General features: G+C 38.1%; 1 protein-coding gene across 1 annotated transcript in view; it reads left to right on the top strand.

Annotated features, from left to right (window-relative positions):
- LOC311004175 (titin-like) overlaps positions 1–14,148 on the top strand; it is a 239,473-nt gene that overhangs the window by 100,597 nt on the left and 124,728 nt on the right. The window contains exons 98-111 of the mRNA XM_083996121.1: positions 136–262; positions 896–1,162; positions 1,857–2,123; positions 2,931–3,197; positions 3,782–3,921; positions 4,919–5,045; positions 5,882–6,024; positions 7,803–7,926; positions 8,854–9,120; positions 9,812–9,909; positions 10,014–10,182; positions 10,990–11,259; positions 12,171–12,437; positions 13,271–13,549. Of these exons, the coding sequence (XP_083852247.1) occupies positions 136–262; positions 896–1,162; positions 1,857–2,123; positions 2,931–3,197; positions 3,782–3,921; positions 4,919–5,045; positions 5,882–6,024; positions 7,803–7,926; positions 8,854–9,120; positions 9,812–9,909; positions 10,014–10,182; positions 10,990–11,259; positions 12,171–12,437; positions 13,271–13,549 (2,812 nt within the window). The remainder of the gene's footprint in view (positions 1–135; positions 263–895; positions 1,163–1,856; positions 2,124–2,930; positions 3,198–3,781; positions 3,922–4,918; positions 5,046–5,881; positions 6,025–7,802; positions 7,927–8,853; positions 9,121–9,811; positions 9,910–10,013; positions 10,183–10,989; positions 11,260–12,170; positions 12,438–13,270; positions 13,550–14,148) is intronic.

Below are 14,148 nucleotides of genomic sequence, written 5' to 3'. Positions count from 1 at the left end.
AATATAGATGGAGCATTAGCTGAGGAGTCTGTCATCTGTGAGCGTCTCATTTAGCCTGTCATGTCACCCTTCACTGTAATAACAGCAATAGTAACAACAATAATAATAATGATGATGATGATGATGATGTGACAGGACGTTGACATCATCGAGGAAGGCGGGAAACACACGCTGATCCTGTACAACTGCAAAGTGTCCATGACGGGCGAGGTGGCGTACGCCGCTGCCAACGCTAAGTGCTCCGCCAACCTGAAGGTCAAAGGTGAGAAAACTACTGAAAGATTTTAGAGAGGAATGAAAACATTAAAGGGATAGTTCACCCAAAATTCAAATTTCACTCAGAGAAGCCACGGAGGACTCTGAGACTTCTCCCAGCCCTTAGTCCACATGAGGGGGAGGAGATAATGATAATGAAATTTGAATTTTGGGTGAACTATCCCTTTAATTGTTGAGCACACTGCAAAAATTAAAAATCTTACCAAGAAAATTTGTCTTATTTCTAGTCAAAATAAATCGAATTATACTTACAATAAGACCCATCACATTAAAAAGCAGCTTGTTTTTAGACACTTTTTACTTCTTTCAAGCAAATTTTCCACTTGAAATAAGTAGAAAAATCTGACAGTGGAGCAAGTTTTTCTTTCTTATTACAAGCACAAAAAACTTGCTTCCACTGGCAGATTTTTCTACTTATTTCAATTGAAAATTAGTTTGAAACAAGTGAAAATGATCTAAAAACAAGTTCATTTTTAGGTGATGAGTCTTATTTTAAGTGGAAAGAGATTAGTTTTGACTAGAAATGAGACATTTTGACTAGAAATAAGACAAATATTCTTGGAAAGATGTAGAGTTTTTGCAGTGCAGGAACTGATCTGGACTCTCTGCTTTCCCTCAGAACTTCCTCTGAACTTCCTGACCCCGCTGAGCGACGTGCAGGTGTACGAGAAGGACGAGGCGCGCTTCGAGCTGGAGGTGTCCCGAGCCCCCAAGTCGTTCCGCTGGCTGAAGGGCTCTCAGGAGCTGGACGCCGACGACAAGTACGAGATGGTGCAGGAGGGAAACCTCTACGTTCTGGCCATCCACTCGGCCGCCTACGAGGACGAGGCCAAGTACATGTTTGAAGCTGAGGACAAGAGGACGACCGGCAAACTGGTCATTCAGGGTAACGTCTTCACTCAACGTCTTCTAATCAGAGAGTTTTCAGTTTTCATAAATGCACAGACGTCAGAGTGAGGAGGAAGGTCCTACGCTGTTTTATTGATGTGTTTAACTTGATTGATTGATTGATTGATTGGGTAACACTTTACAATAAGGGTCCCTTAATTAACGTTAGTTAGTACATTATTAAGCATTAATTAATATATTAACAATCATTATTATCTATTACTTAGGATTAGGAAACACATTAATTATTGTAGCCTATTAGTAAGCAGTTAATTAATGTTTACTACTCAAAGTTAGTTAATACATTTAAAAGTTGAATAATGTAATTAGTTATCATTATGTATGCATTACTCAGCATTAATTAACACATTAGTTTATATATTAATGCTTAATAATGTACTAACATTAATTAAGGACCCTTATTGTAAAGTGTTACCAAACATCCTTTTAAATTGGGTTCTAGTTGTACATGATGTAAATTAATTATCAAGGCTTTTCCATAAATTTACTCCAATAAGAGAAATGCATTTGCCTTTAGTAATTGTTCTGTACAACTGACTGAGATGGTGATTCATCAAAAACTGCTGAGACAGAAACAAAGACCAGCTGGACTTTTTTCTCTTCCACTTCCTTTGACTGGCGTGTTGTTGTAAAGACGTTTAACATTTAACATTAACGTCTTGTGTCGACAGGTATCCGTCTGGAGTTTGTCAAGCCGATCAAGGACGTGACGGTGAAGGAGCGGGAAACGGCCGAGTTCAGCGTGGAGCTCTCCCACGACAAGATCACGGTGGTGTGGTACAAGAACGACGTGCGTCTGCATCCCAGCAAGGTGGTGCACATGTCGGACCACGGGAAGGTGCACACGCTGGCCTTCAAGGAGGTCACCATCGACGACACATCCATGATCCGCGTGGAGGCCATGGACAAGGCCGTGACCGCCATGCTCACCGTCATCGGTCAGTCGGTCGCCGTCGTCCACAGTTTTAGTTTAGTTTAGTTTAGTTTAGTTTAGTGTGTTTATTTTGGTCTTATAAAAACAAATACAATAGACAAATATAAAGGTATAAATACAAAACAAAACAAAACAAATCAGAACAAAAACACAACAAGCAAAACAATTCACTTTGACCAAAAAGGTGTAAGAGGCTGAAGCATCATCTTGCCTACACTGCAAAAACTCAAAATCTTACCAAGAATATTTGTCTTATTTTCAGTAGAAACAATCTCATTCTACTTAAAATAAGACTCATCACATAAAAAGCAGCTTGTTTTTAGACACTTTTTACTTCTTTCAAACATATTTTCACTTGAAATAAGTAGAAAAATCTGATAGTGCAGCAAGTTTTTCTTTCTTATTACAAGCACAAAAAACTTGCTTTCACTGGCAGATTTTTTCTACTTATTTCAAGTGAAAATTAGTTTGAAACAAGTGAAAATGATCTAAAAACAAGTTGATTTTTAGGTGACAAGTCTTATTTTAAGTGGAAAGAGATTAGTTTTGACTAGAAATGAGACATTCTGACAAGAAATAAGACAAATATTCTTGGAAAGATTTGGGGTTCCAGTCTGAAACATCCTCTGGACACCATCTGGAAGCAGATTATTATTTACTTTATACATAATTTGAGCAGTTTTATAGTCCACAAGATCATTAGATTTCAAGATCTGTAGGTTTATGAAAAAAAAATGTATGAAAAAGAGTGAGTTTTAACCCCCGGTTGATTGAAAGCGTGTGTGTAACGTTTGGCTGTTTCCCCTTGCAGAGGGTGACCTGTACTTCACCACCAAGCTGCAGAACTACACGGCCGTGGAGAAGGACGAGGTGAAGCTGGTCTGCGAGCTGAGCAAGTCCGTCGCCGACGTCAAGTGGCTGAAGGACGGGAAGGAGATCACGCCGTCCAAGAACATCGCCATCAGCACCGACGGCAAGAAGCGCATCCTGATGGTCCGTAAGGCGGAGAAGGCCAACATCGGCGCCTACACCTGCGACTGCGGCTCCGACAAGACCACGGCCAAGCTCAACATTGAAGGTAAACACTGCAAAAACTCTACATCTTTCCAAGAATATTTGTCTTATTTCTTGTCAAAATGTCTCATTTCTAGTCAAAACTAATCTCTTTCCACTTAAAATAAGACTCATCACCTAAAAATGAACTTGTTTTTAGATCATTTTCACTTGTTTCAAACTATTTTTCAATTGAAATAAGTAGAAATATCTGCTACGTTTTTTGTGCTTGTAATAAGAAATAAAAACGTGCTCCACTGTCAGATATTTCTACTTATTTAAAGTGGAAAATTTGCTTGAAAAAAGTAAAAAGTGTCTAAAAACAAGCTGCTTTTTAATGTGATGAGTCTTATTTTAAGTATAATTAGATTTATTTTGACTAGAAATGACATTTTGACTAGAAATAAGACAAATATTCTTGGTAAGATTTTGAATTTTTGCAGTGTAAACACAGTGGAGGTGCATGAGAACCACACAGGTCATGTGATGGCCTTATAGGACGAATCTCCTTGTTGTTTACAACTACTTCCGGGTAGAAAACCAGCATGAGAACAATAGTGAAGGGCCAGTCATGTCGGTCAGAGCTGAACGGTGTCTTCTCCTCCTCAGAGCGCGACATCAAGGTGGTCCGTCCGCTCTACAGCGTCGAGGTCACAGAGACGGAGACGGCCAAGTTCGAGACGGAGATCTCAGAGGGAGACGTCCACGGGAACTGGAAGCTGAAGGGAGAAGCCCTGCACCAGTCTGCTGTGAGTCTGTTCTCTGAGCTTTCCCTCCTTTACAGGGACCACGGCTTCACAAGCAGCAACAGACCATAAATACAACTAGAAAAAGATAGCATTTCCTGCAGAAAATGCGTGTGAATGCTGAAAGCAGCTGAACGCTGTTGCTGAAGCAATGCTGAATGAGCTGAAGAAATTGTTGAATCAACGCTAAATTAGCTGAAGAAACTGCTAAAGCAATGTTGAAAAGGCTAATGCTAAAGCTGAAACATATAAAGCAGTAGAAATGTTAAAGGTAGAAGAAAACATTGAAATCCTGCATGTTTAAGTGTAATGGTTGAATAGTTGAAATCTGCAGCTAACCTGACAGGAAGGAAAACTGATGAGCCAATAAATACAATTACATTGAAAAACTATTGCAGGGTGATTTACAAAAGTCAGACACCAAACGTTTAAAATCAGCAAGAGTGGGAATATTCTCCAGCCCCAAAGCGTGTTGGAGGATATTCCATGAGTTTGGAGCATCAAGAGAAAAGGCAGATTTCTTGTGTCTGTCAGAGAGGGAGGACCAACCAACGTTTTCATAGAGTTTACAATGAAATGTAATGAAAAAACATCTGATACAGGATACAAATCCTCTACATCAGACTCAAATAAATAACAACATACAAAAATTAAACACAAATATACCAACCCATACATAATCACTAAAATACATATAACAGAATAATCCCCCAAAGTCTCAAGAAATCTACAAAAAAAAAAGAAAAACAAAGAAAAGAAACAAACAAACAACAAAACAAAATAATTCATACCCTTGCCCTGTAATTATAGGCTATAAAAAGTCCTTGTTTGACCAACATTGATCGAGTCTATTTTTAAAAGAGTTCACTTGATTGATGGGTGTGATATCTATCCCCGGTAATGAATCTGAGAGCAGAGTGAAGAATGAAATCCAGAGGTTTGAGGGTTGCAGCTGCTTGTATTTGTCCCTATAATAAGTGAATGTTGTGTTTTGTTTCAGGATGTTGAGATCAAAGAGGAGGGAACCAAACACATGCTGATCCTCTACAACGTCCGCATGGACATGGCGGGAGGCGTCGACTTCTCAGCCGCCAACGCCAAATCCAACGCTCAGCTCCGAGTCAAAGGTGAGTCGGACTCTGTGGATGTTAGCATCTTTCTGATCAAGTTACAAGACGACCAAGTCATCATTCACTGTTCACCACCCTCACACAACAAAAACTCTAATTCATTTCACATCAAGTCAAATGTTCATAAGTCTAATGTTGGAAATTGGAAAAGCAGGAAATACACTGCAAAAACTCAAAATCTTACCAAGAATATTTGTCTTATTTCTAGTCAAAACTAATCTCATTATACCTAAAATATGTATATTTATACATACATACATAGTTATACATTAAAAAGTAGCTTGTTTTTAGACACTTTTTAATTCTTTCAAGTCTATTTTCACTTGAAATAAGTAGAAAAATCTGACAGTGGAGCAAGTTTTTCTTTCTTATTACAAACACAAAAATCTTGCTTTCACTGGCAGATTGTTCTACTTATTTCAAGTGAAAAATAGTTTGAAACAAGTGAAAATGATCTAAAAACAAGTTCATTTTTAGGTGATGAGTCTTATTTTAAGTGGAGAGAGATTAGTTTAGACTAGAAATGAGACATTTTGACAAGAAATAAGACAAATATTCTTGGACAGATGTAGAGTTTTTGCAGTGTAAGCTTTAAAATTAAATAAACTAAAGTTGCTGTAGAAGCAGGAAGATGTTTTTTGTTCCACATTCCACAGTGTTGTCTGTCTCCATGCCTCAGCCAATCAGCTGCTGTGGTTATTTAGGACTGGTGTTATCTGCCAGTCATGTTATCTGCTCTCTGATTGGAGGTTGTAGCAACAAACCTCCCAACACCAACAACCCTCAGCTCAGTTCCTCTAACCACTGCTCTTGTTGCTCTTCTCCTCCTGCAGCTCGGTCCATCGGGTTGACGCGTCCTCTGAAGGACGTGACGGTGACGGCCGGGGAGACGGCCACCTTCGACTGCGAGCTGTCGTACGACGGCATCGTGGTGGAGTGGTTCCTGGGAGGACAGAAGATGGAGGCCAGCGACCGGGTGAGTTTCTACCAAACCTTTAGAGGAAAAAGGGCTTTTTCTTTATTATCTGCTCCAGTTTTAATATTCTGAGTTTAATATTCATCGGTGGAACTTATGGCCTGTACAAAACAAAACAAAACAAAACAAAACACATATCAACAGTTACACTGCAAAAACTCTAAATCTTTCCAAGAATATTTGTCTTATTTCTTGTCAAAATGTCTCAATTTTAGTCAAAACTAATCTCTCTCCACTTAAAATAAGACTCATCACCTAAGAATGAACTTGTTTTTAGATCATTTTCACTTGTTTCAAACTAATTTTCACTTAAAATAAGTAGAAAAATCTGCCAGTGAAAGCAAGTTTTTTGTGCTTGTTATAAGAAAGAAAAACTTGCTCCACTGTCAGATTTTTCTACTTATTTCAAGTGAAAATCTGCTTGAAAGAAGTAAAAAGTGTCTAAAAACAAGCTGCTTTTTAATGTATAACTATGTATGTATATGTACAGTATAAATATACATATTTTAGGTATAATGAGATTTGTTTTGACTAAAAATAAGACAAATATTCTTGGTAAGATTTTGAGTTTTTGCAGTGTATAATAGAACTTGTTTCCATCAGACTGAAGAAGCAGAGACAGAAAGTCTTCAATCGCACAGAGAAGTCTAGAAAACAACTGAAACAAGTGCATTAAGGCAGAGTGAGAGAGGAAACTGAGTTCGTTCAGCTTGACTAGAACAGTTAGTCAGCAGTTTTTCATGTCATTCTCATTTTTAGCAGTGCAGTGATTTGTGAAACTTCTCTGTGTTTTAGTGTGAGTGAGTTTTTACAGTGTTGAGACACTGTGGAGTTAAAAATAACGTGAGATAAGGAGCAGCTGCTGCTCAGAGTGGCACCACAACCCACACTCATCTTCTATCTGACATGTTCTGTCTTTCATTTTTTCTCTAGGTAAAACGTTCCAAATTAACAACTTAACTCTAATATTTTTTTAGAGTATTTTATTTTCAGCATTTTCAGCAAGATATAAATGAAAACACAAACACAGAACTCCAAACCCCTCCCCAACCCACCCACCAACCAACACATTGAGAGAAAGACAGAAAGAACAATATATAAATAAATAGAAAACATAAATAATAACAAATAAATAAGAAATAATAATTTAAAAATAAATAAATAATTAAAACAAATAAATAAAAATGGTTGAGAGCTAAGGTAGACAACAGTACACTGCAAAAATTCAAAATCTTGCCAAGAATATTTGTTTTATTTCTAGTCAAAATGTCATTTCTAGTCAAAATAAATCTAATTATACTTAAAATAAGACTCATCACATTTAAAAAGTAGCTTGTTTTTAGACACTTTTTACTTTTTTCAAGCAAATTTTCCACTTTAAATAAGTAGAAAAATCTGACAGTGGAGCAAGTTTTTCTTTCTTATTACAAGCATAAAAAACCTGCTTTCACTGGCAGATTTTTCTACTTATTTTAAGTGAAAATTAGTTTGAAACAAGTGAAAATGATCTAAAAACAAGTTCATTGTTAGGTGATGAGTCTTATTTTAAGTGGAAAGAGATTAGTTTTGACTAGAAATGAGACATTTTGACAAGAAATAAGACAAATATTCTTGGAAAGATTTTGAGTTTTTGCAGTGTAACATGCAGAGTCTCTCCAATAAACTAGAAGTTGATATGAGGGAGATGTTTCTACGGTGCAGTAACAACAAGGAGACAGCAGATAGATGAATAATGAAGCTGCTGTTGGTTGTCTTTGTGTTTGTGTTTGTGGCTGCAGGTGAAGACTCGTGTGGCCGGTCGCGTTCACACTCTGACCATCAGAGACGTGAAGCTGTCTGAGGGCGGAGAGGTCAAACTCGCCGCTAAAGACTTCCAGACTCAGGCTCAGCTCATCATCAGAGGTGAGACACTCAAACACACCAGGGACAGTGATAGTCCAGTCATTTTAGGCCAAAAAAGGGGTCAATGTTGAACAAATTTCAACAGAAGCAAACTCAACTGGTTTTGTATCCTCAACATGACCTGAGTGAGGGAAAAAAAGCCCAGAAGAATCCCATTAGGGGAAAGTTTAGAAAAAGACCCAAATAGCCCGTTCATACGCCTATTCATTATTTTTCTCACGTGAATAGAGTAAAATTTTTAACCTTTAGATATCTCCATGAAAATTACTGAGTTGATTACTTACATTAAGACAAACAAAAAATGTATTACAAGTTTTTTTTAATTATTTGTCAACATGAGCAAATTTGCATAAATTTGCATAAATTCCACCGTTTTGACGGCACATGTAAGGTCTTGAAAAATTGCAGTCATCTTGAAATTTAAAATGATTTCTTGTCGAGTGACCGATGGAGTCAACTCATTCCAATTTTCATGCTGGTACCACCACAGCACCTTTATGTATACATGTGCCGTCAAAACGGTGGAATTTATGCATATTTATGCAAATTTGCTCATGTTAACAAAGAATTTCAAAAAACTTGTAATACATTTTTTGTTTGTCTTAATGTAAGTAATCAACTCAGTAATTTTCATGGAGATATCTAAAGGTAAAAATTTTACCCTATTCACATGAGAACAATAATGAATAGGTGTATGAATGGGCTATATTTGGGTCTTTTTCTAAACTTTCCCCTAATGAGATTCTTCTGGGCTTTTTTTCCCTCACTCAGGACCTGTTGAGGAAACAAAACCAGTTGAGTTTGATTCTGTTGCAATTTGTTCAACTTTTTTTCATAAAATGACTGGACTATGAACGCATCGGTTGTGTTTTTATTTTTATTTTTACCACCCGATGTTTAACCTGTGGTCTCTGGTCTGTCCATCAGAGCCGCCGGTGGAGTTCACCAAGCCGCTGGAGGACCAGACGGTGGAGGAGGAGGCCACGGCCACGCTGGAGTGTGAAGTCTCCAGAGAGAACGCAGAGGTTCAGTGGTTCAGAGAAGGAAAAGAGATCAGGAAGACCAAGAAGTACGACTTGGTGGTCGACGGGCGCAAGCGGGCGCTGCTCATCCACGGCTGCTCGCCGGACGACGCCAAGATGTACACGTGTGACGCCAAAGAGTTCAAGACCTCCTGTTTCCTGGAGGTTACACGTAAGAGCAAAGCCTTTCTATGATCTCAGAGTTTCATACGGTCACTTCCTCTTAGATGAACTTCAAAATAAAACTAAATCACGGCATTTCGATTATTTGAGCAGAAGTATTGATTTCACTTGAATAAAAAAAAAAGTCTGAGTGTAATTAATTTTTTTGGTCTGTTTATCGAGGTAATTATTTATATATATATAAATATATGTATGTATATTTTTAATATGCTTCTGTACAGAAGTACACTGCAAAAATTCAAACTCTTACCAAGAATATTTGTCTTATTTCTTGTCAAAATGTCTCATTTCTAGTCAAAACTAATCTCTTTCCACTTAAAATAAGACTCATCACCTAAAAATGAACTTGTTTTTGGATCATTTTCACTTGTTTCAAACTAATTTTCAATTGAAATAAGTAGAACAATCTGCCAGTTTTTTATGCTAAAACTTGCTCCACTATCAGATTTTTCTACTTATTTCAAGTGAAAATCAGCTTGCAAGAAGTAAAAAGTGTCTAAAAACAAGCTGCTTTTAATGTGATGAGTCTTATTTTAAGTAGAAAGAGATTTGTTTTGACTAGAAATGAGACATTTTGACAAGAAATAATACAAATATTCTTGGAAAGATTTTTTGTTTTTGCAGTGCAACATGGTATTTCTATGAATAGTTGGATCACACTGGTGTTGTTTTGTCCACAGCTCCTCATGTGGAGATCACAAAGCCTCTGCAGGATGTGGAGGTCCCAGAGAAAGAATCTGCCAAGTTTGAATGTGAAGTGTCACGAGAGTCCGCAAAGGTGAGACCAGACCAGATCCCAGATCACTCTGCAGTTCTGGTTTTTACAGCTGGAGGAATTAAAGTCTCAACTCGTCTCACATGATCTAAACTCTGTTGCTGCAGGTGCGTTGGTTCAAGGACGGGAGCGAGATCAGGAAGGGGAAGAAGTACGAGATCATCGCCAAGGGAGCCCAGAGGATCCTCATCGTCCACAAATCTGTGTTTGACGATGAGGCCGAGTACGAATGTGATGCCAGAACCTCCAAGACGTCCGGCATGCTCACTGTCATCGGTGAGCAACATCCTCACTGCTTCATTTCACTTTCTGTTTCTGTCAGAGGAATTAACTCATTGAGTGCCGCGCTCCTTTCCAAAGGTTTAGTCAAGTGTACCGGCAATTTAGACCATTTTTGATGATTTTTGTAGAGCCACAATGTATTCTATATTATTGCCACCAACACATACTGTGGCTCATTTGAAAGGTGAAACTTTATGCTTCAAATGACCACAAACCGTTTGTTTCTACGTGCCTCTGTTCCTGAGAAAAGTCAAGCTAAACATGGCTGGGTTTCACCAAAATCCCTCCTTTTTTTCTAGAAAAGGAGATAGAGCGTCTTTTATGAAAGCTGCTCTGTTTGTGTCTGTCGCTCTTCTGACACTCGCATTTCTGGATCAAAGGGCTCGTATAAGATAAATATATACAACAATTGTTGTTCTATTCACAAAACCACCATCGGGGGCGGGGGGGGCGCCACTAAACAACAATAACACAGACGCACCGTGCCGTGTCACAGACTCCGTTTGCAAAAGACGAGTTATGATAAAAACTTCCAGATCATGAGCTCTCATGAGTTTTTGATCGTCATCTATTTCAGTTCTCCTCGTCGTAGAGTCCCCAAATTTACACATAAAGGTGTGTTAAAGTGTCTATTTTCATAATTTAAAAAAAAGCAAAAAACTTAAAATTACGTTTTTGGCACTCAACGCATGGGAACGAAAAACGAGAAATTACGTGGTTGGCACTCAATGAGTTAAAATGAGAGCAGAGAGCAGAGGGAGAGGTGGTGGAACATATTGAACCGTCCTTGCTCTTTCACAGAGGAGGCAGCCAGGTTCACCAAGAACCTGTCCAACGTGGAGGGGACGGAGACAGACAGCGTGAAGATGATCTGCGAGGTGTCGAAGGTCAGCGCCGACGTGGTCTGGTACAAAGGAGACGAGGAGCTGCCCGAGGGCGGCCGCTACGACCAGGTGATGGACGGACGGAAGAGGATCCTCATCATCCAGGACCTGAGGATGGAGGACGGAGGAGAGTACAACTGCAGGCTGAGTCCCTCGGTCCAGACGTCCGCCACGCTCAAACTCAACGGTAAGAAAACAATCAATGTTATGTTCAGATACACTGCAAAAACTCTACATCTTTCCAAGAATAATTGTCTTATTTCTTGTCAAAATGTCTCAATTTTAGTCAAAACTAATCTCTTTCCACTTAAAATAAGACTTATGACCTTAAAAATGAACTTGTTTTTTGATCATTTTCACTTGTTTCAAACTAATTTTCACTTGAAATAAGTAGAAAAATCTGCCAGTGAAAGCAAGTTTTTTTGTGTTTGTAATAAGAAAGAAAAACTTGCTCCACTATCAGATTTTTCTACTTATTTCAAATGGAAAATTAGTTTGAAACAAGTGAAAATGATCTAAAAACAAGTTAATTTTTAGGTGATGAGTCTTATTTAAAGTGGAAAGAGTTTAGTTTTGACTATGAAAATGAGGCATTTTGACAAGAAATAAGACAAATATTCTTGGAAAGATGTAGAGTTTTTGCAGTGTGCATCTTCGAATTTTACAGTTTTGCTTGTTCATGCTCCTTGTCATTGTCTTACACTGCAAAAACTCAAAATCTTACCAAGAATATTTGTCTTATTTCTAGTCAAAATGTCATTTCTAGTCAAAATAAATCTCATTCTACTTCAAATAAGACACATCATATTAAAAAGTAGCTTGTTTTTAGACACTTTTTACTTATTTCAATAGAAAATTAGTTTGAAACAAGTGAAAATGATCTAAAAACAAGTACATTTTTAGGTGATGAGTCTTATTTTAAGTGGAGAGAGATTAGTTTTGACTAAAATTGAGACATTTTGACAAGAAATGAGACAAATATTCTTGGAAAGACTTTGACTTTTTGCAGTGTACAGTTGTCTGACTTAAAGTAAAACTCTGTGACATGGCTTCCTCTTCCTCTTCCTCTTCCTTTTCCTCTTCCTCTTCCTCTCCCAGAGCTGGCAGCCGAGTTCATCGCCCGTCCTCAGAACCAGGAGGTGGTCGAGGGCGACAAGGCCGAGTTCACCTGCTCCGTCTCCAAGGAAACCTACCAGGTGAAATGGTTCAGAGGCGACAAGGAGGTGGAAGACGGGGACAAGTACGCCGTTGTCAGTGAAGGGAAGAGAAGGGCTCTTATCGTGAAGAGCTGCGAGCTGAAGGACGAAGGAGTTTACGTTGCTCACATCGGCAGCGTGAAAGCCAAGGCTGAGCTGTGTGTGATCGGTACGACTTTTCTTTTCTTTTCTTTTGTTATTTTAGATCCCCATTAGCTTTTGCCACGCTTTTCATCGTAATAAATGACAAATACAAACCATTAACACACAACACATTAATACATAAAAACAAAAATACATACAGAAAACACATACACTGCAAAAACTCAAAATCTTTCCAAGAATATTTGTCTTATTTCTTGTCAAAATGTCTCATTTCTAGTCTAAACTAATGTCTTTCCACTTGAAATAAGACTCATCACCTAAAAATGAACTTGTTTTTAGATCATTTTCACTTGTTTCAAACTAATTTTCACTTGAAATAAGTAGAAAAATCTGCCAGTGAAAGCAGGTTTTTTGTGTTTGTAATAAGAAAGAAAAACTTGCTCCACTATCAGATTTTTCTACTTATTTCAAGTGGAAATTTTGCTTGAAAGAAGTAAAAAGTGTCTAAAAACAAGCTGCTTTTTATGTGATGAGTCTTATTTTAAGTAGAATTAGATCTATTTTGACTAGAAATAAGACAAATATTCTTGGTAAGATTTTGAATTTTTGCAGTGTGCTTAATACATACACATACAAAACAAAACATCCAAGACAAACACTTAACATATATTACCCGCTCCTACGTTGAATCACTACACAACAAGGATGCCAAGACCCAATTTACAAATATAGGCTACTAATGGTCAAAATTGCGATCAAAATAATAATCTCTTAGTTTCATTTTAAAACTAAAACCATGTTTCTTTGTTGTATAACATAATTCGGAAGGTCATTCCACTCCTCCACGCCTTTCGTTTGGTTTTTGGTTTTAACGTGTTTGTATTTTTTTACTCACAGAGAAACTGAGGATCATCACACCGATCAGAGACACGGAGGTGAAGGAAGGAAGCGAGATCGTCTTCAACTGCGAGACAAACACAGAAGGAGCGAAGGCCAAGTGGCTGAAGGACGAGGAGACCATATTTGAGAGCAGCAAGTACATGATGGCGCAGAGGGACAACGTCTTCTCCCTGAGGATCCGAGACGCCCAGAAGGCCGACGAGTCCGGCTACACCATCAGCCTGACCAATCACAGAGGAGAGCACGCCAAGTGCACCGCCAGCGCCAAGGTTGCAGGTAAACAGAGAAATTCTCCTTGGTCATTCTCATTTGTGACGAGTTCTATCACACTGCAAAAAACTCAAAATCTTTCCAAGAATATTTGTCTTATTTCTTGTCAAAATGTCTCATTTCTTGTCAAAACTAATCTCTTTCCACTTAAAATAAGACTCATCACATAAAAATTAACTTGTTTTTAGATCATTTTCACTTGTTTCAAACTAATTTTCACTTGAAATAAGTAGAAAAATCTGCCAGTGAAAGCAAGTTTTTTGTGCTTGTAATAAGAAAGAAAAACTTGCTCCACTATCAGATTTTTCTGATTCCTCTGCATTACAAACAGTGATGGAGCAGCGCGGCCTCTGATTGGCTGAGAGCAGCGGTGCCTCTGATTGGCCGAGAGCACAATGAGCAGTAATGAGACAGCAGAGCGGTAATGGGAGGTCAGGAGGTCATCGATAACGTGTCCGTGTCCAGACTTGCTCCACTGTCAGATTTTTCTACTTATTTAAAGCGGAAAATCTGCTTGAAAGAAGTAAAAAGTGTCTAAAAACAAGCTGCTTTTTAATGTGATGAGTCTTATTTTACGTAGAATTAGATTTATTTTGACTAGAAAT

This window comes from Trachurus trachurus (genome assembly GCF_905171665.1).
Source record: "Trachurus trachurus genome assembly, chromosome: 21".
NCBI classification, from domain to species: domain Eukaryota; kingdom Metazoa; phylum Chordata; class Actinopteri; order Carangiformes; family Carangidae; genus Trachurus; species Trachurus trachurus.
The sequence above is the reverse complement of the archived record's forward strand: the minus strand, read 5'-3'. Positions and strand labels throughout refer to the sequence as shown.